At 56.9% G+C, this 23,727-nt stretch overlaps 2 protein-coding genes across 3 annotated transcripts; both read right to left on the bottom strand.

The window, feature by feature from the left end:
* Window positions 1–341: 341 nt before the first annotated feature.
* Window positions 342–8,480, bottom strand: HMX2 (H6 family homeobox 2). 2 transcript variants are annotated; one of them, XM_032313826.1, is made up of 3 exons: window positions 8,400–8,480; window positions 2,309–2,577; window positions 342–1,434 (listed from the first exon to the last, which is right to left on the bottom strand). In XM_032313826.1, exons 2-3 carry the CDS (start codon window positions 2,574–2,576, stop codon window positions 884–886), a joined length of 819 nt encoding a protein of 272 aa, XP_032169717.1. In that variant the 5' UTR covers window position 2,577; window positions 8,400–8,480; the 3' UTR covers window positions 342–883. The 2 variants fall into 2 exon arrangements, with proteins under 2 accessions (XP_032169717.1, XP_032169716.1); XM_032313825.1 differs by lacking the exon at window positions 8,400–8,480 and adding an exon at window positions 3,341–3,855.
* Window positions 8,481–11,181: 2,701 nt separating this feature from the next.
* Window positions 11,182–17,382, bottom strand: HMX3 (H6 family homeobox 3). The gene is made up of 2 exons (XM_032313676.1): window positions 14,145–17,382; window positions 11,182–13,521 (listed from the first exon to the last, which is right to left on the bottom strand). The coding sequence occupies exons 1-2, from the start codon at window positions 14,545–14,547 to the stop codon at window positions 12,848–12,850; spliced, it is 1,077 nt and encodes a 358-aa protein (XP_032169567.1). The 5' UTR covers window positions 14,548–17,382; the 3' UTR covers window positions 11,182–12,847.
* Between the last annotated feature and the right edge of the window lie 6,345 nt (window positions 17,383–23,727).

The raw sequence follows: 23,727 nt of genomic DNA, 5'->3' as shown, positions 1-23,727 counted from the left end.
CGCTCCCAGTGCGGGGAAGATGCTCGTTCCGGGAAGGCAGCGCTTCAGCAGTGAGGCTCCCCGCCTTTGTCCCTCTCCGCCCGGGCTCCGGAGCTGGATTCCGGCCCAGGTGCGCCTCAGCCTGCTGCAGGTCTATGGGCACCAGGGAGTGGAAGCCGGCGCAGCTCTAGCCCGCGTGCGGCCTCGGCGGTGCGGAGGTCCCCGCCTTTAACCACTGACCGCAGGCCCAACCGCCACGTGGGGCGAGCAAGACCTCTACTGGCGCGCGCCTCCACCGAAAATCGGATAAAGCGGCGCATTAGCTCGCTGGGCAATTAATCTCACCAAAATTAGCAACGATGCTTAAAATGTTTTATTTTTTTTCCCTCTTTAAAAATATTTACAGATCTGAGGTCTCCTCCTGCCCATCCTCGGGACGAGGAAAACGAAGAGAGGCGTTGAGATCATTGTCCGAAGCCCCCGCTGGCTTGGCCGGCTGTGTGTGCATGTACGTACATACAGGTGTATGTATGGGGAGAGGAGTGTACCTGGTTCTGTTGATGTTTTTCTGATTTTTTTTTTTCCCTACCAATCAGTGTAGATCTGGCCGGAACTCCCTTTCCCACCGCCACCCGAGAACATCCCCTCCAAAATGGTTTTCAAAGCGTATTGGTTTGTTTTGGCTAGAAAGCAGGCGATCTGGCTTGAGAAATGCCGATAAATAACCCGAAACAATCAAAACAAAAAGTAGGGCAGAGGCCATAAATAAGAGATAATGAATACACATGGTGTATTTCTTAATATTCCCGGCCACGCACCGGCCCGCGCCGGAGCCCCGGGGAGGGAGGGGGGAGGGGGCGCCGCTGGAGGCGGCCGGGAGAGCGCGGCGCGGGCCGGCGGCCGCTCAGTAGTCGAGCTTGTTGTAGAGGTTGTAGAGAGGTAAGGCCGAGAGGTTGCTGCCGGGGTAGTAGAGCGGCGCGGGGAAGGCGAGCGAGCGCGGCACCGGCACGCGCAGCAGCGAGCTGTCCCGGAACACCAGCGGCATTCCCACCAGAGTCTGCGCCGAGGCGTGCGCCATGTTGGCCGCCTCCAGCTCGGCCGAGAGCTGCCGCTTCCACTTGTTGCGGCGGTTCTGGAACCAAGTCTTGACCTGGGTCTCGGTGAGCTGCAGGCTGGAGGCGAGGCAGGCGCGCTCCGAGCTGCTCAGGTAGCGCTTCATGTCGAAGGTGGACTCGAGCTGGTACACCTGGCTGCGCGAGAAGACCGTGCGCGTCTTCTTCTTGGCGCCCGCCTGCCGCTCGGCGCCGCCGTCCCGCGGCCGCTCGGGCCCCGGCGACGGCGAGCCCGCGGGCAGCAGCCGCTCTTTTTCTTCCTTAAAGTCCGGGTGTGACGGGGAGAGGAAAGGCGAGCGCTCCGAGCTCGCCGGCCCCGCGCCTCCGCTGCCCTTGGGGGTACCTGGGGAGGGAGAACAGACAGGGAGGCATGGAGTCGGGGGGCCTCCGAGACCCCCAGTCCTGGCCGAGGCCAGGGGGATGGCAGGAGGCTGCAGCCTTGGTCCCAACGCCTTCCTCTTCTCCCTCTCGCTGGAACCCGAAGCCCAGCACCCTAGCTTTGAAAAGGCAGCGGGACCCAGCTATTTCGAGAGTATGGGGTCTCTGTGCACCCCCCCCCCAGCTTCGGAGAAAGGACATGTGGCAACGGGGAGCAAGTCTGGACGGGGGGGGGGGCACTAGCATCATTTTAAAAGGTGATTTTGCCTTGTAATAACTGAGCTGGAAGAGTTCCCCGAGCTTTATCGGGAGGCATCATTTCACAGGCCGTTTGTTCGGAAATCACGCTAAGGACTAACGCGGGGCTCCCCTTCGTCAGTGTTGTGAAGAGGAACCATCTCTGAAAGGCACCATTGTCAATCATCTTGGAGTGGTAATCAGGCCGAGGGGGGGCGGGGAGAGGAAGCGAGGAGAAAAAAGAAGCTGGAAGAGATTGCGGTAGAGACGGACGGACCGCTGGGACCCGACTTCTAGACCTCTTGTTCGGAAAGTATCCGAACGATGTACAAAGGGGATATTGAGGGCAGAGCCGTGTGTGCGGCCCGCCCCATACCGGCCCGCTGTGGTATACGCTCCTTCCAACCCAGCCTCATCCAAGACCGTTCCCGTCACCTCCCGAGCTCCCTCCGGGAGGAGGAGACAGCATCGCGCGCGTGTCCCCTCCCCTCCTCCCTGGACCCCGGGCGGCCGGGGTTCTGGCCAGAGGGGCCCTGCACCCCGGCACAGCTTCCCTCCCGTAGAGCTTGCTCGCGGCCGGCCCGGCGGCGTGCGATCCTTACCCAGGCAAGGAAAGGGGATGGGGGGGTGATGCTTGGGGCCCGGCTCCTTGGGGCCGTGCGGGTCTGGGCAGAAGCAGGCAGGTGCCTTCCAGCCGTCGTCCGGCTCCTCCTCCTCCGAGGACACGGACAGGCTGCGCTTCCTGGCCGGCCAGCCCGCGGGCTCTCGTGGCACCTCCGAGGGGCCCCCGCCCAGGATGGACTGAATGGTGAAGCTGGAGACGCCGCCGGCCGCCGGACACCCCTTGCCTGCATCTTCCTTGCTGCCCATCCTGGGTTCATAAGAAATCGGAGGAAACCAAGAACTCCCTTTAGAGACGATCTGGGTGGAAGGTGGTGCGGGCAGGCAGGCGGGGGGAGGGGCGGGGAGGGGAGCCAGGGGGAGGGGGCGGCGAAGCTGGTGAGGCGTCCCCTTTGCGCTGGGGACACGCGGGCACCGGATGGCTGCGCGGGATCCCTGCCTGCCCGGCTCTGGGTGCGCCAGCCCAGCCCCGCCGCGAATGTCCCTTCCTTGCCCGCCAGCTCGGCGGGTCTCCGCCGGCGCGGAGGTGGCGCGGCCTCATTTGCATAGAGGTTACAGGGACGCGGCCAATCGCAGCGCCGCCGAGCGGCCCCGGAAATTTTCAAAAAGCCCAGGCCGGGCGAGCAGCCACTGTGCGCCCCGGAGCGCGCCGAGAAGCCGGCCGGCATCAGCTGTGTCCAACCAGGGACAGCCGGGCCGAAAGCAGCCTGTAGATTCCAGCCCAGGTTCCTAGCCTCTGTGGTGACTCCCACCGCTCCGACTCCGGCCCCCTTGAGGGGCAGGGGGCAGCGCGGGGCTTTGAGCTGGAGTGGTCCAGTGCCTCCGTCGGAGGAACTCGAGGTCCCGGGGTCCGGCGGCCGGCATGCCGAGCTGGCGCCGGGTAGACCGCTGCATTCGGCAAGGGAGGGAAGGGGTTTAAGAGCATGCGCTTCGGTCCTGATGCCCTTCCTGGGAGCTTAACTGGGAGGCCCGGGAGTAGACAACTTCTGGCCACCCCACCCTACAGATCTCACCCCATCACAGGCCCCACAGGCCTGCATGATCTTTGGGGGTGGGATCTTGTTGCTAGAGATCCTGGTTCAAGTCCCAGCACCACCACTTACAGACTGCGTGAACTAGGACAAGTCCAGTTCCAGTTAGAGCCTCACTACCCTCACAGGGTACCTCACATGAACTTCTCAGTAGCACCTCCTCCTTTCCCCTGTTTTGAGGATAGCCTTAGTAGGAGTGGAAAAGGCGTGGAAAGCCCAGAAGCACTAGGAGTCCATAGTAGGTACTCTGTAAGCTTTTGCTGGCTAGCCCACAGCCCACACTCGGCTTCACAAGTGATTTTCCAGTTTTGGCAAAGACCGCGGATGCGGAATTGCTGCAGAAATAGAGGCGCTTTGATGTGGGAAGAAGGCGAGAACAGGTTATGGTTTTAGAATTAGGCAAAGTTGATTCAAATCTCATCTGGGTAGCTTTGGGTATGCTACTAAAACTTTCTGAGCATTGGTTTCCTCCCTTCCTAAAATTAGAGGAAGCAGTGCCTACCTGGAAGAAGTTAGGTTAGGTCAAAGTGGCCATCTCGGAGGCGCCGATAAGTGTTCAATAAAACGTGGCTCGTTCCCTCCCAGTGGCCTCCTCTAAGCCCTGGCTCTCGCCCCTGTAATTCCCGGATCGGCTGTTACTGGGTCTAGAAGCAGCCTGGTGCGGGCAAAACGGTACCGGGGCACAGTTGTCTATACAAGCATGGAGGAAACGAAGGTGAGGTAAGGCCCAAAGGCGCTCAGGCAAGACCGCACTCCCCTTGTTCTGTCCCCCTAACCCCGCCCAGGGGCTGCGGCCTTGGGATTGCCGGACCAAGAGCTCTTGGGAGCCCGCGCTCGTAGGATATCCCCCCAAAAGCAACCAAGGTGATAGGAGACTCTGGAATCAGTCCCCACAAATGTCCAGACCCTGCACCATGACGGCGCAGTTCCCTCCTTGCCGGCGCCGCGCGGGGTTATTGAGTAACGCGCTTATAATATCATTAGCCGCGGTGAGTTACAGACTGCAGCCCTACCCGTGGCAGAACCTCTCGCTACTTAACTCCTCGAAGGGCTCGTTAATGGGCTAATTGATTAGGAGTCGGCGGCGCAGCCGAGCAGGGGCAGGCGAGGGGGTGGAGGCTAGGGGCTGTGCGCCACGGCCCGGGAGGCCGGCGAGGGGCAGGTGCCGGCCTCCGTCACCGCATTAACCTCTTCAGGGCTCGGCGGCGGGGTCGAGACACATTACAAATGGTCAGCTTTAATCATGGTGTCAGCTCATTAACCCGGAAGGACCCGGCGCTGAAATACAATTTGTGCGTCCTCTCTGCGCGGCCGCGGCGCAGGCTCGGGGGCCACGTCGCAGCCTGTCCCGCGCGCTCCCGCACGGTTGGGGGTTAGAGGGGAGGTTCCTGGAAAGACACAGCCGACTCCCTCACCCGCCTGCGGCCTCGGCTCCGGCCAATGCTACCCCAAGGGAAATGGGCCAACCCAGAGAGCGGAGGCCGCCACCCTCTGGGGAAGAAAACGGGAGTTGCCGGGGAGAGGAGCATTGGTTGGACCCTTGTAATTAGTAAATACTTGGCCCCAGCAACCTGGAACACGCCGGGAGCGTCCTATCACTCTTCACTTTAATCCTCATAGCAAACCTGTGGTGCAGATCTTCATCCCCGTTGTACAGGCGGGGACACTGAGGCCCAGTGGGGGAAACTGACCAGCCCGAGCAGAGTAGGGAAGATTGAAGCTCAAGGTTACTCCACTGCCAATTCCAGGCCCTTGGGAGGGGCGAGGGGTGGAGCAGGCTTTGGCACGGAGCTTGGGGAACAGCTGCGGGGGAGACTCTGAGGACCTCTGCTATCTGGAGACCGCTGAGGCAGATGTATGGGTGCGGTCAAGGATCCAAGGAGTTGGCCTCTGCCCGAGCGGGGAGCATGTGAGGCGGCGGCCAGGCCTCTGGGGATGGACCTCGGAGAAGCAGGTCCAAAGCCAGGAGCAGCGAGAGTGGGGAGGAGAGTGTAGCGTGGTGGGGTGTGCCTAGGTTTGAGGACTGATTTGGGGACTCAAAACTAGGAAACCACGCAGCCCTGCGACCCCACAACCTCGCCCCATCCCTCACCCCAGGCTAGTTGGGAAGTCAAAAGGAGCCATCTGGCTTCCCTCGCACTCCGTTTGTTCGCTACCTCCCCTCGCACTGACCGTCTGGTCTACACAGAGGCGCGCTGTGAGTCCTGCGGAGCCCACGCCACCTTCCCACCCGGCACATCTTCAGACGCGCACACATTAAGCCACCTGCACGCACTTGCATAAACGCTTCCGCCTTCGCACGCATTGAGTCAGCAGACGTTCGCTGAGCTCCGACTAGTGCGCGCACACACGCACACTCACTCACACTCTGCCCTGAGCCAGGGAAGTGATGATGGGCGCCTGACGGAGGCAGGGAGGCCGTGGCAGAAACCAGGCAGACTCCTGGCTCTGCAACCTGAAGGACTCTCCTCTGGGGTCTCCCTTGCAATTCTCAGCTGGTCACCGGCGGGGGCTGCGGCCCCTAGGGCACGGGTAGCAGTCACGCAGCAGGGGCCGGAAGGCCAAGACTCGATCTTCCCGCCAACCCTTTGAGGCATCCGGGGGTCCCCGAGACTTCACCCAGAGTGCAAGGACCCAGACGTCCTCTCCTGGGTCCAGCACAGCTATAAAACACACTCCCAGCAACCGTCAGCTCTAGGAACCACCCCCCACAGACACCCCGTCTCTCTGTCCTCAAGTGTGGCAATCTTTCAACTCTGTACCACCTCTGGCCCCACCCTCCTACTCAAAGGGTAGCTCCGCCCCTCCCTATAGCGTTTTGATCAACGGCCCAAACTCTGGAGTACGGCCCCTCCTCATTTTGGGGATCGCCCCCTCCCTAGGAATTAGACACAACCGTGTTCTAAGGAATGATAAACTCCGAGGCTGAAAGGACGCTTAAAGTTTAGATCTCGAGATTATGCCGCTGCTCAATATTAAAGCGGCCCAGAGCAAACTTGCCGAGGAGCCTAATAAAAATTGATCCTCTCTGCTCTGCAGCGGTTGGGAAATAGGCTGGCTGAGCCGGGTAATGGAAGGAGGCTCCCTCCGAAATGACAGATGAAGTCATAAACAAGTTTGATCTTGGAATCAAGCTTCGATAAATATTAAACACAGTCTGCCCCCCCACCTTTACGGGAGTGGATTATGATATATGGTGCGTCCAAACTTTAAAATAAGGAAATACCAGAGAAAATGATCTCAATAAATTTTCTAAGTATAAACGTTGATTATGTTTCGATTTTCATTCAAGGACCTCTGCTGTTCGTTCTTTGGTGCAAATGACATCTCGCAATAGGCTTTTGGGGAAAAGGGCTCCCTATTTGAAAAAGAGAGCCCCAGAGGTGTACAATTTATGTAATCTGCGGCTGGAAAATGAATTGTGTAATTTATTGGAAAACAGAAAGTCATGAAGATTGGATCAGCATAGCCGAGTCCCGACACCGCCCCCCCCCACATCCATCAAGTTCCAATTAACAGCCTAACCAGAGAGCTTTAATGGGTTTCCAATCTAGTGGCCTGATAGACTCATCAATTCCTCTGGGAGAAATTAAGAAAATCGACCGCCCCTTGGCGACGCAGTGTCATTCCTTTCTGCAACTATATGTCAAATTAAAAACACAATTAAAATTTAAACTGTTTCAATCAAAGGGTGCCCTGCAACCTATGTTTCACTTAATAGAACTTTGATGAAAATCTGATGCGTGCACTCCATCACCAAGGGGGCGAGGGCGGCGAAGGAGCTCAGGAAAGAAGGGGATTCTTTCTATTTCTTTAAGACATTAGCGCTCCGGTGAGGCACACCAGGTGACTCCACCTGGCTTCTCTGGAGAAGCGATGGGTGCCAACGCGCTCTCCTCAGAGCTTGTTCGCTCGCTCTAGACTTCTACCCCAGCTCTTTTTCCTCTCCTTCCACCGCAACCAGAAGCAATCCCTTTGGGACCCCAGCGACCCAGATTTGGGGCAGTTTCACCCCGCAGACTCGTGGCCTGGAGCAGCAGCCGATAAGGGGCTCTGGGCGGGTACAGCCAGTGTGCACTGCCTGGGAACTCTCCAAGGAGACACGCAGCTTCCTGCCACCCCCTGCCCCAGGTCTCTGAAACTGCCTGAGGCTTGAATGAAGGTCTAGGGGACCCTAGAGGCAGAAGGGTGGGAAGTAATCCCAGACGATTAAACGGACCCCAGAGATGGCTACGTCTGCGCCGCAGTCTGAGACCTGCTCTCCACCCGAGAAGTCTTTAGGGTACCCCACAGGAGGGGGCCACGAGCGGAGTCAAGTGCCCCCAAATCTCAACTCAAGATCCTGTCGGAGCAGTCAGGGCTCCAAAGTACGGCCGACCTAGTTACCTTGGCGGCCTTTTCCTCTCTCTTGACACCTCCCCCCCAAACCCCTCCCACTGTTTATAGGTCAAAGGGTCAACATGCGCGCAGCGCGCCCCGACTGGGCGCGGGCGGGCGCACGCGCACACAAGGGCGTGCACACTTCCAGAAGCCTACAGCGGGACGCTCGGACCGCGGGCACCCAGATGCCCGAGAGAGCCGGCAGACAGGGCGAGGTGGTGGGCAGAGAGTGGGCGGGAAGCCTGGAGGAGGAGCCTGGCGGATTTTCTCCGCGGGGCCACGTGTCCGCGCCCTGGCCGGACGAGTCCCCTGAGCTTGGTCGCTAAAAGGGAAAGGCTCCTGGAGAGGCCACTGGGTCGCGGGGCGCGGACAACCGCGAGAGGTGGGGCAAAATGGAATCTTGGAGGCAGCAGTCAAGTCTGCACCCCACAGGGCCCCTCGAGGGAAGCTGAAGTGTCCCGCGCGCACACTGGGAGCATGGCCCCAGCCCGGGAAGCCCCACAACGCGGGGCCTAGCCAAAGCTCCCGAAGGCCAAAGGCTGCTCGGCCCTCTGGGCCCCATTTCTCAGATCCCCGTTCCTCGGACCCCCACCCCCATCGCCCAGGCCATAGCTGGCCCGGCGCATGCCCGCGTGCAGAAGAGAAAGCAAATTTCACCGACCTGGCCTTCTCTTTCTCCCAGCTCTACCCTCCAGCGCGCGCTCTGAGAGCGGGAAGACGGGAGCGCTCTGGCGTTCTCCCCGCGAGGCCTCTGGCTCTGGCGTGCCCCGAGCCTGCCAAGAGGACGTCCCGGTTCAGAATGAGCACCCAGCGACCGGGAGGGGGGGCAGTTTATATCTGTCTTGCCGCTGTTTGATGTACACAAACCCTCTCTATTTACTATCAAATAAAAGAAATACATCTGTGTTGCCAACAGAAACAGCTCAGGCGCTGACTGCGCGCTCTCCCAGGGCCCGCAGGCGATCCAGGGCGCTCAGACTGGCAGAGACCCACATTGTGGGGACCTCGGCTCCGAGGCAGGTCCCGGCCCACAGGAGTATGGGAGTCTGCGGCCGGGGTGCTGGCAGGCTCCGTTGCTTTGTCGCAGGTGAGAGAGAAGGAAGGAGCGGGGCCTTCCTGCTGGACTGCTTTCAGGCCCAGTGCTTTCCATGGGATTCTGCCCAGCTTGCCTTAGTCTGGGGCCATCAGAGCAAACCAGCTACCCAGGGTCATCTCAAACAAAGTGTGCCTGATTTTGCGTGTTGCGATAGCTGTAATGCTAAAATATGCAGGTGGGTGTACAGTGGGCCACTGGATAAGGGTCTGTAAAGGTCTACCTAAAGAGTGTGTGTGGGGAGGGTGAGTGTTTATGTCACACGTGAGTGCGCCCTATGTGGGGTTTGCTGGTGTGTCTATTTGGATGATACAGGAAGGATTTTGCCAGAACAACGTGTCATTTGCACTGACTTGAAGATTAATAGGGGTACAGATAGGGAAGGCTCTGAAGTTAGGGTAGGTGGAAAGAAAGCTAAGTTCTACGATGGGAGGGCAAGGAGGGTGAATGTATAAAATCTGGGGTGTTGGCCCACTGTCCTAGCATAGGGGACAAGGGCTGACGTCCCACAGTGGAACCTCCGTGCATAGAGGTACCCTCATTCCTTCAGATAGCCCCCTCCTGCTGAACCGTTCCAGCAGCCCCTGGCAATTCCTGGGGAAGTGGGAGTGGGGAAGGGCGTTCTTTGTAGGGGAAGCTCACCCCAACCAGCTCTCCAAATGTGACAGACCCACATGCACCGAGAGGTTTCTTAGGCTCTCCTGACACCGAGGCCTCAGAAAGCCCTGCGGTAGAGCCTAGGATGTTTCCTTGTGAGCAGTGATGCTTGGTGCCCCCACACCGAGGCTCAGTTCTTTCTCTCGCATCCTGAGAAATACGACCACCCTGACCAGACCGGAGGGAAGCGGAAGTTTCCCACCTGGGTCAGCTTCTAGGCTCACACAGCCACCAGTCCCTGGAGGTCTGACGCTGCCCTTCTCCCCTAGGGCAGGCACGGTGGCTCCACAGAGAAACCTACCGGTACAGGGCAGCGGGGCTGCCCAATAGGAGGGAAAGGGAGGCCACCGGGAGCAGGACAAAGGGTAAACTGTGTGCACGGGGAACCAGTTATTTCTTGACTTTGTAAAGACTTGGTCAGTCAAGAACCGTTTTCTAGAATCCAAACACAAATAAAGAAGTATTTTCTTGGCGTTTGATAGCATCGTGTTCTGGCTGTAAACTCTAAGGACATGTTTGCTATTGCAACATTATTTTTAATGAGCTGTTATTGGCCTGTCCCACGGTTAGTATTGCCAACAGTAAAAGCCATCACTGTGTTTGCAGGTAACACAAGGAACAACATATTTTGATCCCGAATTTCTGTTTATTTTTCATTTACGACACATGCTCTCGTTTTTATTCCAAACCACAGGGAAATAAAGGGAGATCTATTTTCACTGAGGTTCAGGCTAAAATTGTGCCATAAATACGCATGCCAGTTTATTTGGGGGCAGTTGCCCGTCAATAGAAAAGGATACTCAACATTTCAGCCATAGTAGATTCCGCTGTGTCCATTGGGTTTGAGGAACCCAGCAAAGCACTGCGAGAGGGAATGGGAGCGCGTGCAGGCGCTCCCCAGCGGACGCGCCGGCAGTGTGCTCTTCGGAATCTTCACCGTCTACAGGTTCTTCATCTCCCCCTTCTGGCTCCCCAGCTTCAAACTTGCCCTGCCAGGAGCTGGGCGTACAGACCCCATGCTCTAAGGCCGGCAGCCCTGCGGTGGGCAAGGAGCGTCCAAGCACCTGCTTCTGTCAGCGGACTCGCGCTTGCAAGCAGTTCCCGGCGCACTGCGCCTCCGCAGGCTGCCCACCGAGCGGGTGGGAACCTCGAGCTTTGCGCTTCCGGGGATGGGCCAGACAGGGACAGCAGACCAGAGAGGCTGCCCTGGAGGTGGTGGGCGCCGGTGGACAGAAAAGGGCCTGGCTGGGAAGAGACCATTTCCGCTCAGTGGCCGCTGCCACAGTCGGATGGTCTGTGTTCCCTGGCACGCCGGGACCGCCCCCCCTACCCGAGCCGCCCGGAGAGCCACAGTTCTTCAAGCCCTGGGGATGCCTCCCAGTCCGGGAGGTGGTGGGTCTCCCTGGGTCTGCCCTCTCTCCATCCCGCTTCTCCCAGCAGGATTTAGAGACCCGCCTCTGGCCACAGCTAAATTCTAAGTTCCCACCCTTCTTCCCCAACCCCCTTCTAGATGCAACGGAGCCCAGCACCATCCAGGCCCGCGAACCAGTGCCCGGGAATGTCCTGCCCCGAAGCTCACGGCTCTTGACGGAACCGTGGCCTGGGCGCGGAATGCGAGGCTGCGGCGCTGCGATCGGAAATTTACCAGCCAGTTCTCGGCTCGCGGCTGCCGCTTCGCTCAATTTCTCAAACTTAAGCTTAGGTTCTCTCCCCTTCCACCCCGCATTCTTCCCTGAGCGCAGGGCTTTGCAAGCCGCAAAAGACACGGGAGAGAGCAGCCCTGGTAGCGAACAAAGCCGCCTCTGTCTCTGCCGCCTCCTGGATTGCGGGGATGTGCGTCCAGGTTGGACTCCGCGAGCGCAGAGGCAGCCGGGGGAGCGAGGCAGAAAAGAGTTTCAGAGACACCTGCTCTGCGGAAAATCGTCCGAAGTTACACACTCTGGCAACACGAAACGCATCACTTTTCTTTTCTTTTTAATTAATTCAGTTTCACGACAACATTAAGTGTAACAATATTTTGTGGGCCTTTTTCTCTTTTTCTTAAAAAGGGACTGAACCCGGGCAGTGACGAGGGAGATGGGGGGGTGGGGAGAAGGACAAGCTATCGCAGAACAACAGGTGTAGCCAACAGAAAGAAAACAGATTGGGTGGCAGAGCCAGGAGCCCTGGGGAGTTGAGGGTGAACTTTACAAGAAATCTGTACATATATCAAATAAGTTAAAATTCTCCTAAATTGATTGTCCTTCACTTAAAGCGCTCCAGTATTTTGAGCATTGCTACCTTTGAGCATTGCTACCTATCCTTGTTTCTTTCCTCCCTCCTTTCCCCTTCTTAATTTTCTCCTCCCAAACGAATGACCAGGAATACACAGTGAAAACGTCTGCTCCTCTCCGAGGAGAAAGAGATCAGGCTCCCAGGAAATTTTGTACAATATTGCACAGGTCAAAAGTCCAACACTTACTGCAGAACAAAAAAGGGGGGAGAGGATAAAAGACAGATCCTTTTTTTTTTAAAGAAAAATATTGAAATCACTCTCTCAAAACAGGGAACAAAGCAATAATAGTAATAATAATAATTTACCAACAAATGAAATCCCCCAAATAAATGCTACTAATAAATAAGACCACTCACACCGGGCCAGATGTGGAGTTGTTTCAATAATCAGAAGTCTAATTTGGGGCTGCCTTGTCTTTTCCCTTTAAACACTTAGAGAACTCTACAGTCACAAAGCAGGATGAATGAACTCTGTCAACGGTGACACACCGCTGCGGGAAAAGCGGCCTTTGCCGGGGTTCCTACCAGGGGCTTCTCAGATTCTGAAAATTGGGCAGGATAACTGGGGTTGGAGAGGGAGAACCACACCCAGAAATCCAGGAATAAAAGTAGGATAGTGTGAATTATCTCCTTCACTCTCTCTCTCTCTCTGGACTTCTGAAAATAGTTCTATAGAAAGTGAATAAACTAGAGGGGTTTAGGTTTCTGCGGCTTATTTCTCTTCTATAAAAATAAAACCAAAAAGCCACAGCGCAATGCAAATTTAGGGGGAAGAGTTGCACCTTTTACAAAAGCTTTCGGACGAAGTATATGACCCGGGAATTTTCTTTTTCCTGCTCTTTCTTAATAGAACCAAAACCAAAAGTAAGAGGGGAAGCGCCTCAAATCCGTTAGGGGTGAATTGCACGAAAATGCATTGCAAATACTTACAAAACGCTACCGATTGGGGGAGGGGAGGCCGGGGCAGCGAGCCGAAGCCCCGGTTCCCGAAGGCCGCTGGACGTCTCGGCGCCCTCGGCCCGGCCCAGTCTCCTCCGGGATCTGGGAAGGCGGCCGGGCGCTCCCTCCCCCTCCCCTGTCGGGCTTCAGACCGGCCGTAGCAGCGGCACAGAGGAGACCACCGGGTGCGAGTAGTACACGGGGTGCGGGAAGGTGAGCAGCGGCTGGCTGACAGGCACCGGGGCCCCCGCGGCCGCGGCCGCGGCGCCCTCGGCAGCCGAGTTCTCGTGGTAGAGGATGGGCACCCGCACGATGCGCTGCGCCGCGGCGTGGCTCAGGTTGGCCGCCTCCAGCTCGGCCGCCAGCTGTCGCTTCCACTTGTTGCGGCGGTTCTGGAACCAGATCTTGACCTGCGTCTCGGTGAGGTGCAGCGACGCGGCCAGGCCGGCGCGCTCCGAGCTGCTCAGGTAGCGCTTCATGTCGAAAGTGGACTCGAGCTGGAAGACCTGGCTGCGCGAGAAGACCGTGCGCGTCTTCTTTTTGCGGCACGCGGGCTTCTTCTCCGGGCTCTCGGCGCCCTTCTTCCAGTCCTCCGCGCCCGGCGTCGCCGCCGCCGCCCCCACGCTTGCCCCGGCCGCTCCCGCCGCCGCCTCGCCCTCCTTCTTGCCTTCCTCCGAGTCGCTCTCCTCCAGAATGATCTCGTCCGGGCTCTTGGAGTCCAGCTCCTTGTGGTCGGGGTCGGCTTTGAGCAGCGGCTCGGGGGAGTCGCGATCGGTTCCCGAAGCGGGGGAGGAGTCTCGCAGGAGGGCCTTCTCCGAAGCTGGGGAGAGACAGACAGACGGACGCACACACACGCACACCGACACAGCCTTCAGCGAGGCCTGGCGCCTGGGGGCCGAAGGCTCGATCCGCGCCGCCGGCCTCTGGGCCCCAGGCCTCGAGGCCTCTCCGTTCCCGTGGGCCTCCTTCCCGGCTGGGCCAGGGCAGGGCCCCCGCACCCTGGGATCCCCTTCCTCCCGGGGGCAGGCGAGAGCCCCGGACGGTGATAGAGCGACCGCTTCCTTTTTTGCCCTCAGATCTCCCGCCAGGGGCCCACGGAGAGGTTCGCTTCTGGCCTGGGCCCACCGGGTCATTGCCTCCATCCAGGCCCCGTCCCCGGTCCCAGCCGGCTGAAGCCTCCCCATTCACACCCCAGGCCACTTTTCCCGGGAAGCGCCGCGCCCCGGGCTCCGATTCCACCTCCTTTTCTCACCAAGTGGGATTGGATTCCCGGGCCGCTACCGGGCGCGCGGGCAGTAGATGCAAGCCAGGGGCCGGAGGAAGTTGGCCAAACGGCGGGTTGGAGAGCGCGGGGGTCTCAGGGTTGAGGTGGGAGGCGGCGCGGGGCGGGGACGGTACTGGCGCGCGGGGGAGAACAAGGAAAGTTCAAAGAGAGGTCGGTACCTTCAGGTCTCGAGAGGTGGCCGCCGGCGGGGGTCAGGGTGTAGGGGTACCACCAGGCCGGGGAGCGCTCCAGGTAGTGCGCGGGCAGGGCAAACCTCTGCGCCGGGATCTCAAAGCGGGGGAAAGCCAGGTCGCCCACCTGCGAGAGCGCGAAGCCCGCGGCGCCCTCCAGAGCCCCCTTGGCGGCAGCGGCGGCGGCAGCGGCGGCGGCAGCAGCGGCTGAGGCCGGCGCAAAGAGCGTCCGTGGGGGCGGCTGCGGCTTAGGGGGCGGCCGGTGGTGGTCTCCGTTGAGCAGGTTCTTGATGGAGAACGGGGACTCCTTGGGCGCGGGAGGTGGGGGCGGCGGCGGCGGCGGGGGCTGCGCGCTAGCGGTGCCAGGGGCGTCCGGCCCGGGCTCCGGCATGGTCCCCTCTCCTCCGGGTCCCGGGGAGGGAGGGATCGGGACAGGCGGGCGGCCGGGCGAGCAGGCGGGCGGCCGGAAATCAGACCATAAACGGAACTCAACTATGGGGCGCAAAGTCGGGGGCCGCCCCGGGCGCAAATCCAGCGGCGGGAGGGCGGGGTGAGGACCCGGCCGGGGCGGGCTCGCATGTGGGAGGGGTGCTGAGGGGCGGGGAGCGGCCCAGCCGCGGCAAAGAGGGAGCGAGGCGGCTCGGCGGCGGCTGCAGCTCCCGGGGAGGAGGCGGCAGGAGCAGTCCCGGGCTTGGGGCTGCGTCAATCCGGCGCCGGATGCTAATGATGAAATCAAAATGTCATCCAAGTTAAATGCGGGGAGTATACGGCGATTGGGCGCGTACAATGGCAAATGGGATTAGGCAGGCGAAGGCGCAGCCGAGTCCGGGCCCCGCAGCCGCCTCCGCCACCGCCCCCTCCTCGCCTTCGCTCGGATTTTGGCGCTTTGGCTTCGGGCTATAAGAGCCTGCCTGTTATTGGCTTTATATAGTCCAATTAGGCAGCAAATGAGGACAAGCCTATTAGCACAAAAGGATATTGGCTCCCGCTAAAGAGGCACTCGGAGCGCTCCGGCGAGCGCAGGAGGCGAGCGAGGGACGCAGAGCCGGCGGCGCCCCGGGCCGGGAGCGCACTGACAGCCGAGGCGCCCGGAGCCCGCGCCTTCCTCTCCCCCCTGCAGTTCGGGGACCCGCTTCCAGCCGCCAGGCCTGCGGGAGGGGGAAGGGGCGGGCCTGGCCCGCCCGGGTCACCTCGGGGTTATCCGCGCTCGCAGCTGCCGATCCCCCGCCCCCAGGGGCTCGACAGGGTCCCGCCGCCTCCGCGCTGCTGGAGAGCCACGGAGCCCCGGCCCAGGAGGCAGGACGCGACCTCCGGCCCGCGGCGAAGTCAGCACTTTCCTATCCTTTGGGGTCCGGCGGCCTCAGCATGTTCCCCAAAGCCTGCTAAGAGCGCGGCCACGAAGAGGGGGCTTTGGGTTCCCGTCTAACCGATAGGAAGGGAATCGGGGTGTATGTCCTTGCACTGCGTCAGAGGGCTCAGGAATCAGCGTGGCCTTGGTCTTTGGCCCTTGGAAACCGAAGAGTGAGTCCTCTGGACCAGGAGTGGGTGTGCGTCTCGGCGCACCCGCGTGTGCGCGCAAAACGGGCTAACGCCCGCGTGTCACTTGCTCGGGCTGCTACAGCAGCAGCGTCGCGGCACCGACGGCTACGCTCGCAAGGGCGCTCTTCCTCTCGCGCCGGTGGCCCCGAAGACAGCACTTCTCTTAGGAAGTCTCTCCTGCCAGCGTTTGGAGCTGCCTAAAGCTTTAAGAGGGAGCTACGAGAACCGAAGGCACAGCGGCGGGACCTTCCTCGGTGGTGGCGGCGGCAGCGGCACAGCAGCATGTCCCCCAGGGCCGCCAAGTCCCTAGAGAACCCTGCTGGGCCTCTGAGGGACAGCTGGGCCGAAAGTCACTCTACTCCGTCGACATTAAAAAACAACTCCGCAGGTTACACAAGAAGCCCATAAGGCAGGCATTTAAGACTCTAGATTTAAACATCAGATAAAGTAGGATTGTTTGTGGGGTCCCTTCCCGAGAGACAGCTCCCTGGTCAGAGAAAAGCGGCAAAGTGGCCATCACTCTTCTCCACCCATTGTGAGCTTCCATACACCCAAGATCTTTTCATGGCTCTTTCCCTTCCCCATTGCCTCCCCCTCCCACCCCCGCCCCGAGCGGGTTAGAGCCATCTCGCCGCTAAGTCAAGGCCGCCCGTGCCCTGGCAGGTGTAACCGCTTCGGTTCCCCAGTAGGGAAGTGGGTATGTATTATTTTCTGATCTGATTCGGGCCTTCAGACCGCCCCCCAAATGTCGATGCGCGCATTTAATGCTTCTTTCAGCAAACATTCGTCTGCAGTAGTGAACCCTTTTTTTTTTTTTTTGCTTTGGAAACCTGGAAGCATTGTAAATGGTGCTTCCATAAACAATCATTATTCTCATTATTATTACTCCCTTGAGTTTGTACAGAGCTTTAGTGGAATGCAAACCGCCAACGCGTCCAAAATCTGAGTTTGAAATCAATCATCGCCCTGAAACTCAAGTAGGGCTGGTCTCACACTGGGGTTTTGTAGATGGAACAGGGCTCCCGGAGAGGAGACTGGGCCAAGGTCACCCAATCGGTGCTGGACACCCAGAAGTCATTTTCTCCCCAATTCAGAAATAGCTCGACGCGCGCAGGTTTACGCGGGTTGGGGCTCTGCCGCGACGCGCCCGCCATGCAGAGGAGGCTGCGAGAGAAAGGCCCCTGCGTGGGTTCGCGCGCATTGTGGGAGCTCTCCTATCCGGAGCGGACGCGTGCAAAGTCGGCTCAAGTTCTGCCGCGTGGACGCCGCCTTTAAAATGAGACAAGCAGAAAAGCCGCTCATCTCCCAGGAAAAAGGTGCGACCGGCAGACGTCGCCGAAAAGTTCTGGCTGGGGAAGTGGGCTTTTGGCTGATCCGCGAAACTGAGGACTAGACCCGGATGGCAAGGGGTCCAGGCCGGCTGGACAAGAGTCCGGGACAGCGGCGGGGGCGCGGCTACCCGAACTCACTCTCTCCCGTCTTCCCAAGTTTTCCCGGGGCGCGCAGGTGCGCCCGTGTGCGCGTGTGTCGCCCAGAAAGAGGAGTTTTTCAGCACCCTCGGCCCATACCGTGAGTTTCAGGGATGCTGGGCTTGAACAGCCAATTGAACAGAGTAAATCTTTCCTTTCCGCTGCCCTAAAGCTGGTGGATGTGGGGCCACTGGCTCGGACACAGCCCTTCGCTCGCCCTCCGGCGAGGGGTGTGGCTTCTGCTTACTCACGCCCCGGACTCCATTCAACGGCAGGCAAACAGCGCCCTCTATGGGACAGCCTCGAAACCAAACCTGCAGGCTCGGCGGGAGAAACCACTGTCCCCGTGAAAAGCATTAAAAGCCATCGCTGTCTTACCCTTCCGGGCCAGGCTAGAGAACAAAAGCATTTTTTTCCCCTCTGGATTCCTGAAGAAGCAGAGAGTGAAATCGACTGCAGATCACTGCTGATCTTTACCTGGCCACCATAGGAAGTGTCTCACCTGCCTCCCACGCTCCTACCCTCCTTTCCTGCCCCTGTTTTAGGGCCCATTTTCTGTTCCTGCCAGTAACTGATCCCTGAGGTGTCCATGTGAGCCCCTGGAAGGGCCAGTGGTGCTCAGCAGGCACTAGTGTTCGAGTCTGAATGCCCCAGTGAATGAGTGAATGAATTCACAGTTCCCATGCTAGAGGATTTGTCTAGTTAATTATGGTTCTTCCCATAGGCTGATCATAGCCAATAGCATTTTTCAAAACACTTGAGAACCTGAGGTCCTTTGATAACAAGTTTTATAAAATCTAAAAAGCCCAGCAATAGGACTACTGGAGGGGATACTCACAGGCTGATCTAGGTAGACCGACTGTTGAGAACAGTGCCTCTGCAGCATAGTGGGACAAGGGTATAGGGGGCCTAGGGAATGCTACTAATTAGCACCCAACTTTGAGGGCTGATAAAGGAGAGCTTAGAATGGTGTTCTCCCCTGCTTCCCCTCTGCCAACCTCCAGTGACTGCCAGACACACAAAACAGTTATACATATGCACATTAACGAGTCAGTGAGTAGTGAGTTCCCTAGGGGAGGGGAGCTGTCCATATTTTTTTTTAATGTTTTATTTATTTATTTGACACAGAGAGAGAGAGATCACAAGTAGGCAGAGAGGCAGGCAGAGAGAGGGGGAAGCAGCCTCCCCGCTGAGCAGAGAGCCCGATGAGGGGCTGGATCCCTGGACCCTGGGATAATGACCCGAGCCGAAGGCAGAGGCTTAACCTACTGAGCCCCCCAGGTGCCCCCACATGTCCATATTCTTCAGAACTTCACCTGTTTTCCTCCACAGGGTCCTCCTTGGATACACAGCTTCCTGGGAGAGCCCACCTGCTTACCCATGGAGTGGGGAGCGTCTGCTCAGGCTTTTAGCTCAGACTGCCAAGTTCCCAGACATGGAGGCTCCCCACACAGTGGGCACTGACTCTGATGACCACACTTCAGCTCTTCACTCTTCTCACCCAGCAGGTCCTTGATTTGCAGCAGGATTGATAAAAGTTTGGAGTAATGATCTCGGGGAAACTGTGCCCCAGTCTGCATGTGCTTTGGCCCTCTTTACCGGAAAGTTCTCTCATTTGTTCCAGGGCTGCCAGGAATGTTGTCAAAGACCCCTCCCTTTGGCTAACAAGTGTGACTGTAAGACGTCTCACATCTGCATCCTGAGTCAAGTATAATTTTCTTAGAGTGGCTGAATGTCTAGCCCTTTCCCAAGAGTTAAGGGTGATAATTACACGGGCATAATATCAGCGGACAGTCATTGAGTCCCCACTATATGGCAGGCACTATAACCTGGGGAGGTGGGTGCTATTATTATTCCTCTTTGGCAGATAAGGAAACTGAGATACAGAGAGTATGACACAGGCAAGGCAGAGAGAGTCCTAAAGGAAAATGAGCCTCAGGGCATTGTTATAAGGACAGATGTTAAAAGGACAGCATACAGCCAGTCCTATGTAAGCGGGCTCTCTCTGGTTAATGGTATCCTTAGTACAGTTTTTTTTAGGATGAGCTCAGAATGGGCCAGAAATCCATTCTTTTTTTTTTTCCCCAAGATTTTATTTATTTATTTGTCAGAGAGAGACAGCAAGAGCGAGAATACAAGCAGGGAGAAGCAGGCTTTCTGCCGAGTAGGGAGCCTGATGCAGGGTTTGATCCCAGGACCCTGGGATCATGACCTAAGCTGAAGGCAGACGCTTAATAACTGGGCCTCCCAGGTGCTCCCAGAAATCCATTCTTACAGGATTTCTTTCTCCAAGAAAGCTAGCAGTCTTACAAGGGAGAGACACCCCAGGAATTGCTGCCTTGACCCAAGGAGGTCTTATTCTACTGTCAAGGAGCAAGTTAGCTCTCCCAACACTGACCCCCTTTCTCTAACTAGTTCCCTTGTCTTCTTAAAAAGCCTTTCTCTCCGGGGCAGGTGGGCGACTGCCTTCAGCTCAGGTCACCATCTCAGCGTCCTGGGATGGTGCCCCACATCAGGCTCTGGGCTCAGAGGGGGGTCCTCCTCGCCTTCTGCCTCTCCCCTTACCACTGCTTGTGCTCAATCTCTCTCTCTCTCTCTCTCTCAAATAAATAGATAAAATCTAAAAAAAAAAAAATGCTTTCTCTCCAAACAAGAATTTCTCACATGTTCTCCTTAGGGTAAACAATGCATTTGGGGGTGCGCATTTTGCTCTTTTGTATCCTACTATTTGTAACTGGATATTTGGTGGGCTCCAGCTAAGAATTTGCTGTCACCTTTGACAAGACTCTGAACTTCTCTGTGTCCCAGCCTCTCCATCTGCAAAACAAGCACCAAAATGACTCTATTAGGAAAACCAGGCAGGACACCCGTTGTATCTTAGAAGAAGATACTTAATGGAGAAAAGGTTTTGCAAGCTATCAAAGCCCACCCTCGGGTCCTCCCCACTCCAGGGTCTGGCCCTCTGAGAACACCTGTGTTCTGCACACCTCCACTCAGGGGGAAGCTACCATTGCTGGCATTGCCTAAGGACCCACTGTGGACACAGCCACTCTTCTTTGGTTTCTCCTGTACTGCCGAGATTTCCAAAGCAAGTCTTGCTAGATGCTAAGAATATCACCATAAAATATCAATGTTTGTTGAGTAACTAATATGAGCCAGACTCTGTTCTAGGCCCTTGAGATGTCTCAGTGAACAAAACAAAGTTCCCTGCCCTTGGGGAGCTTACATTCTAGTAGGGGGATCAAATAAATTATAATGCATTAGGAGGTGATAACTGTCATGGGGAAAAACTTAAAGGGGAGCAGGGCACTGAGGTGGGGGGGTTTTGTAGTATCAAATCAGGAGGTCAGATGAGGCTGCCTGAGAAGGTGGGGGTTAAGCAAAGACTCTGAGGAGGTGTGGTGTTAGGCTGAGTGTTCCAGACAGAAGGAAGTGCTTAAGGGCTCGAGGCAGAAGGATGCCTGGTATGTTCAAGGAGCTGTTCAGCGCTGTGACCCAAGGGAACACAGTAGGTGAGATAGGAGATGTCAGAATTTCCAAACACATGGGCCTCTGGAGGCCTGGGTAGGAATTTCGTCTTTATTCTGAGTGAAATAGGACCACCACAGAGTCCTAGGCTTTAAAAGATCAGCTTTTGGGGCACCTGGGTGGTTCGGTGAGTTAAGCATCCGACTCTGATTTCAGCTCAGGTCATGATCCCAGGATGGTGAGATTGAGCCCTGTGTTGGGCTCCGCACCAGGCGTGGAGTCTGCTTTAGAGTCTTTCTCCCATTCTCCTTCTGCTCCTCCCCCCTCTAAAAATTCAACTTTTTTGAGGACAGTGTACCACTCAAAGAAATGCACACGTTCTGAGAGTATGGTTAGGTGGACTTCGACAAACAAATTTAGTCTGGTGGTATGGTGTGGTCGATGGAGGCTTCCTGGAGGAGGTGTTCAGCTAGAGTCTTAATGCGTATGTTATCAGGTAGAGAAGAGAGAAGGACAGACAGAGAACACAGCCAGGAGATGGCCAGAGAGGTTGGAAAAGGGCTTCATGTGCTGGGCAGAGGGCACACACCGAAGGCTGGAGGGGGCCAGCTGAAACCCGACCAGAGAAGCTGTTTCCCTTGCATGGGCCCTTGACTTCCTACATCAAAATCAACAAGACTCCACCACACCCACTGGATGACATGGTGGTGGTGAGTCACAGGCTCAGAAATCTGCTACTTCTGTTAGCTGGGGTAGGCAAACTTCTCGTATGATCCGTGTATTTGTTTCCTGGAGCTGTTATAACAGAGCCACAGACTACTGGGCTCCCGAAATGTATCCCTTCACAGTTCTGGAGGCCTTAAAGCTGAAATCAGGGAGTTGGCAGGGCCATGCTCCCTGTGAGTTTCTAGAGAAGATTCTGTTCTGCGAAGGAGTGCCTTTCTCAGCACCTGGTGGCATCTGGCAGTCTTCATCTTTCCTTGGCCTGTAGCTTTATCATTCTAATTTCTGCCTCTGTCTTTGCATGGCCATTTCCCATCTCCATGTGTCCCTGTGTCTTTACATGTTCTTCTTATTAAGATCCCAGTTCTTGGATTTGAGGGCCACTCCAACCCAGTGTCTTCTAATTCACCTTCATTTATATCTTACACCTACAAAGACCTTATTTCCAAATAAGGTCACATTCACGAGTACTGGGAGTTAGGACTCCAGCATATCTTTTTGGGGGACACAGCAGCGCCCAGGGATCCCTGCCTCCTAGCGCTCATGACTTCGTGTGAGCCCCTCCCCGTGAGGGTGGGCTGGGCCTAGTAACTTGACTCAAAGCAAGAGAAGACAGTGATGGTGAAAAATGTCACTTCCATGAGTCAGTAACATCTGTCTCCATGAGTCAGTAACATCTGTCTTATCAACTAACTAACTCTATTGCCTTCTCCACTTGCATGCTTTGATGAATGAAAGGCAGCCTCTCAAAGAGGTAGGAATGGGGAGCTATGGAAGGATTTTCAACAGGAGGCAAGAGGTATGGACAGGTTTAAGTTCTGGAAAGGTCACTTGAGTAAGTTGAAGGATTTGTCAGAGGAGGGAGGGGCAGAAAGCTGGGAAGCCCTAGATGAAGCTGCCAGTGGATTTGGTGTCTGGTGAAAGCCCTCTTTCTGGTTGTCAGAAGGTCGCCTTCTTGCTGTGTCCTCACATGGCAGACAGAAGCTCATGGCCATTATGAGGCTTCATTCTAATTACCTCCCCACAGCCCCATCTCCAAATACAATCACCCTGAGGATTAAGACCGCAACACATGAAGTTGGGGTGGGGGAGGAGGACAAACTCAGTCCACAGCAGCAAGGAAGCAAGGATTCAAGTAGGGTCAGAGCTGAGGTACCACAGAGATCCTGTACTCCCAGAACTCTCCAGATCACCCCGGTCAGGCCGCAGATGTGCTGCATTCTGAGAAGCACTTTCTCACCCAACCTCCCACATCTTCCTTATGACTCTGTGGTCAAGGGTATTTATTACTCCCTCTCAGAAAACAAAACAAAAATACTAAGTCTCAGGAAAGTTGACAACTTGCCTTCCTCTTCCTCAACGGCTTTGCTGAGTCTTTACCCTCCCTGACAACTGGGCGCGGTTCCTTCCATTAGAAGTCAGCATCAGGCCCTCAGCTGCTGAGAGTCATGCCAGACTGAGCTAAGGTCTTCACACAGGGCTCAGAATTTTGCCACGATGTCACAAAAGAAATTTCTCTCCTCTCGTTGTAGTTACAATGGGCCTGACAGGGAGTGGGAATTCAGTTGGGTAGGGAGGAGCAACACGGAACAAGTGGTTTAGAATCTAAAGCAAGGCAGATCTTACTTGCACCCCAACCCACCTCCTTCTGGGCTACACGGATTTCAGCACGGTGTCTGCTTCCCTGTCCCCTTGGTTTCCTCACCCGGATGGCGGCCATGACAGTGCCCACTTCCTGGACAGCTGTGGGGCTGAGATGAGGTCCTGAGTGCGCAGTGCTTGGCGTAGTATCTGGCTAGTCCCTGCTGAGTAAATGCAGCTGATCAAATGTTGGGGGTGTGGACAGAGGGCTAGAGGAAGGTGTATTAGTCCGTGCAGGCTGCTACGACAAAAATACCATAGATGGGGGTGGGGGAGCTTAGACAGCAAACATTTTTCTCTCACGTTCCAGAGGCTGGAAGTTTGAGATCAGGGTGTCAACATGGCTGAGTCCTAGTGAGACCCTGGTCCTGATTTAGAGACAGCTGTGTCCCTGTTGTATCCTCATGTGGCAGAGGGAGAGAAATCTCTCATTTTGTGCCTCTTACAAGGGCATTTATCCTATTCATGAGGGCTCCTCCCTAATGACCTGGCCACCTCCTGGAGGTCCCGCCTCTGAGGACCATCACCTTGGAGGTCAGGGCTTTGACATATGGACTTGGGCGGGCAGGGGACACAAATACTCAGTCTGTAATGGCGGGGTTGGGGGTGCTTGGAGCCTGGACCTGAGTCAGTCCTGGTATCCCTCGGTGTCAGTCGTGGGCGGCGAGGCTGAGTCATCTCCGTACTGCTCAGTCGTCCCTGTTTCCTCATCCGCAAAGTAAAGGGCTGCA

This window comes from Mustela erminea, chromosome 14, assembly GCF_009829155.1.
Source record: "Mustela erminea isolate mMusErm1 chromosome 14, mMusErm1.Pri, whole genome shotgun sequence".
Lineage (NCBI taxonomy): Eukaryota > Metazoa > Chordata > Mammalia > Carnivora > Mustelidae > Mustela > Mustela erminea.
The sequence above is the reverse complement of the archived record's forward strand: the minus strand, read 5'-3'. Positions and strand labels throughout refer to the sequence as shown.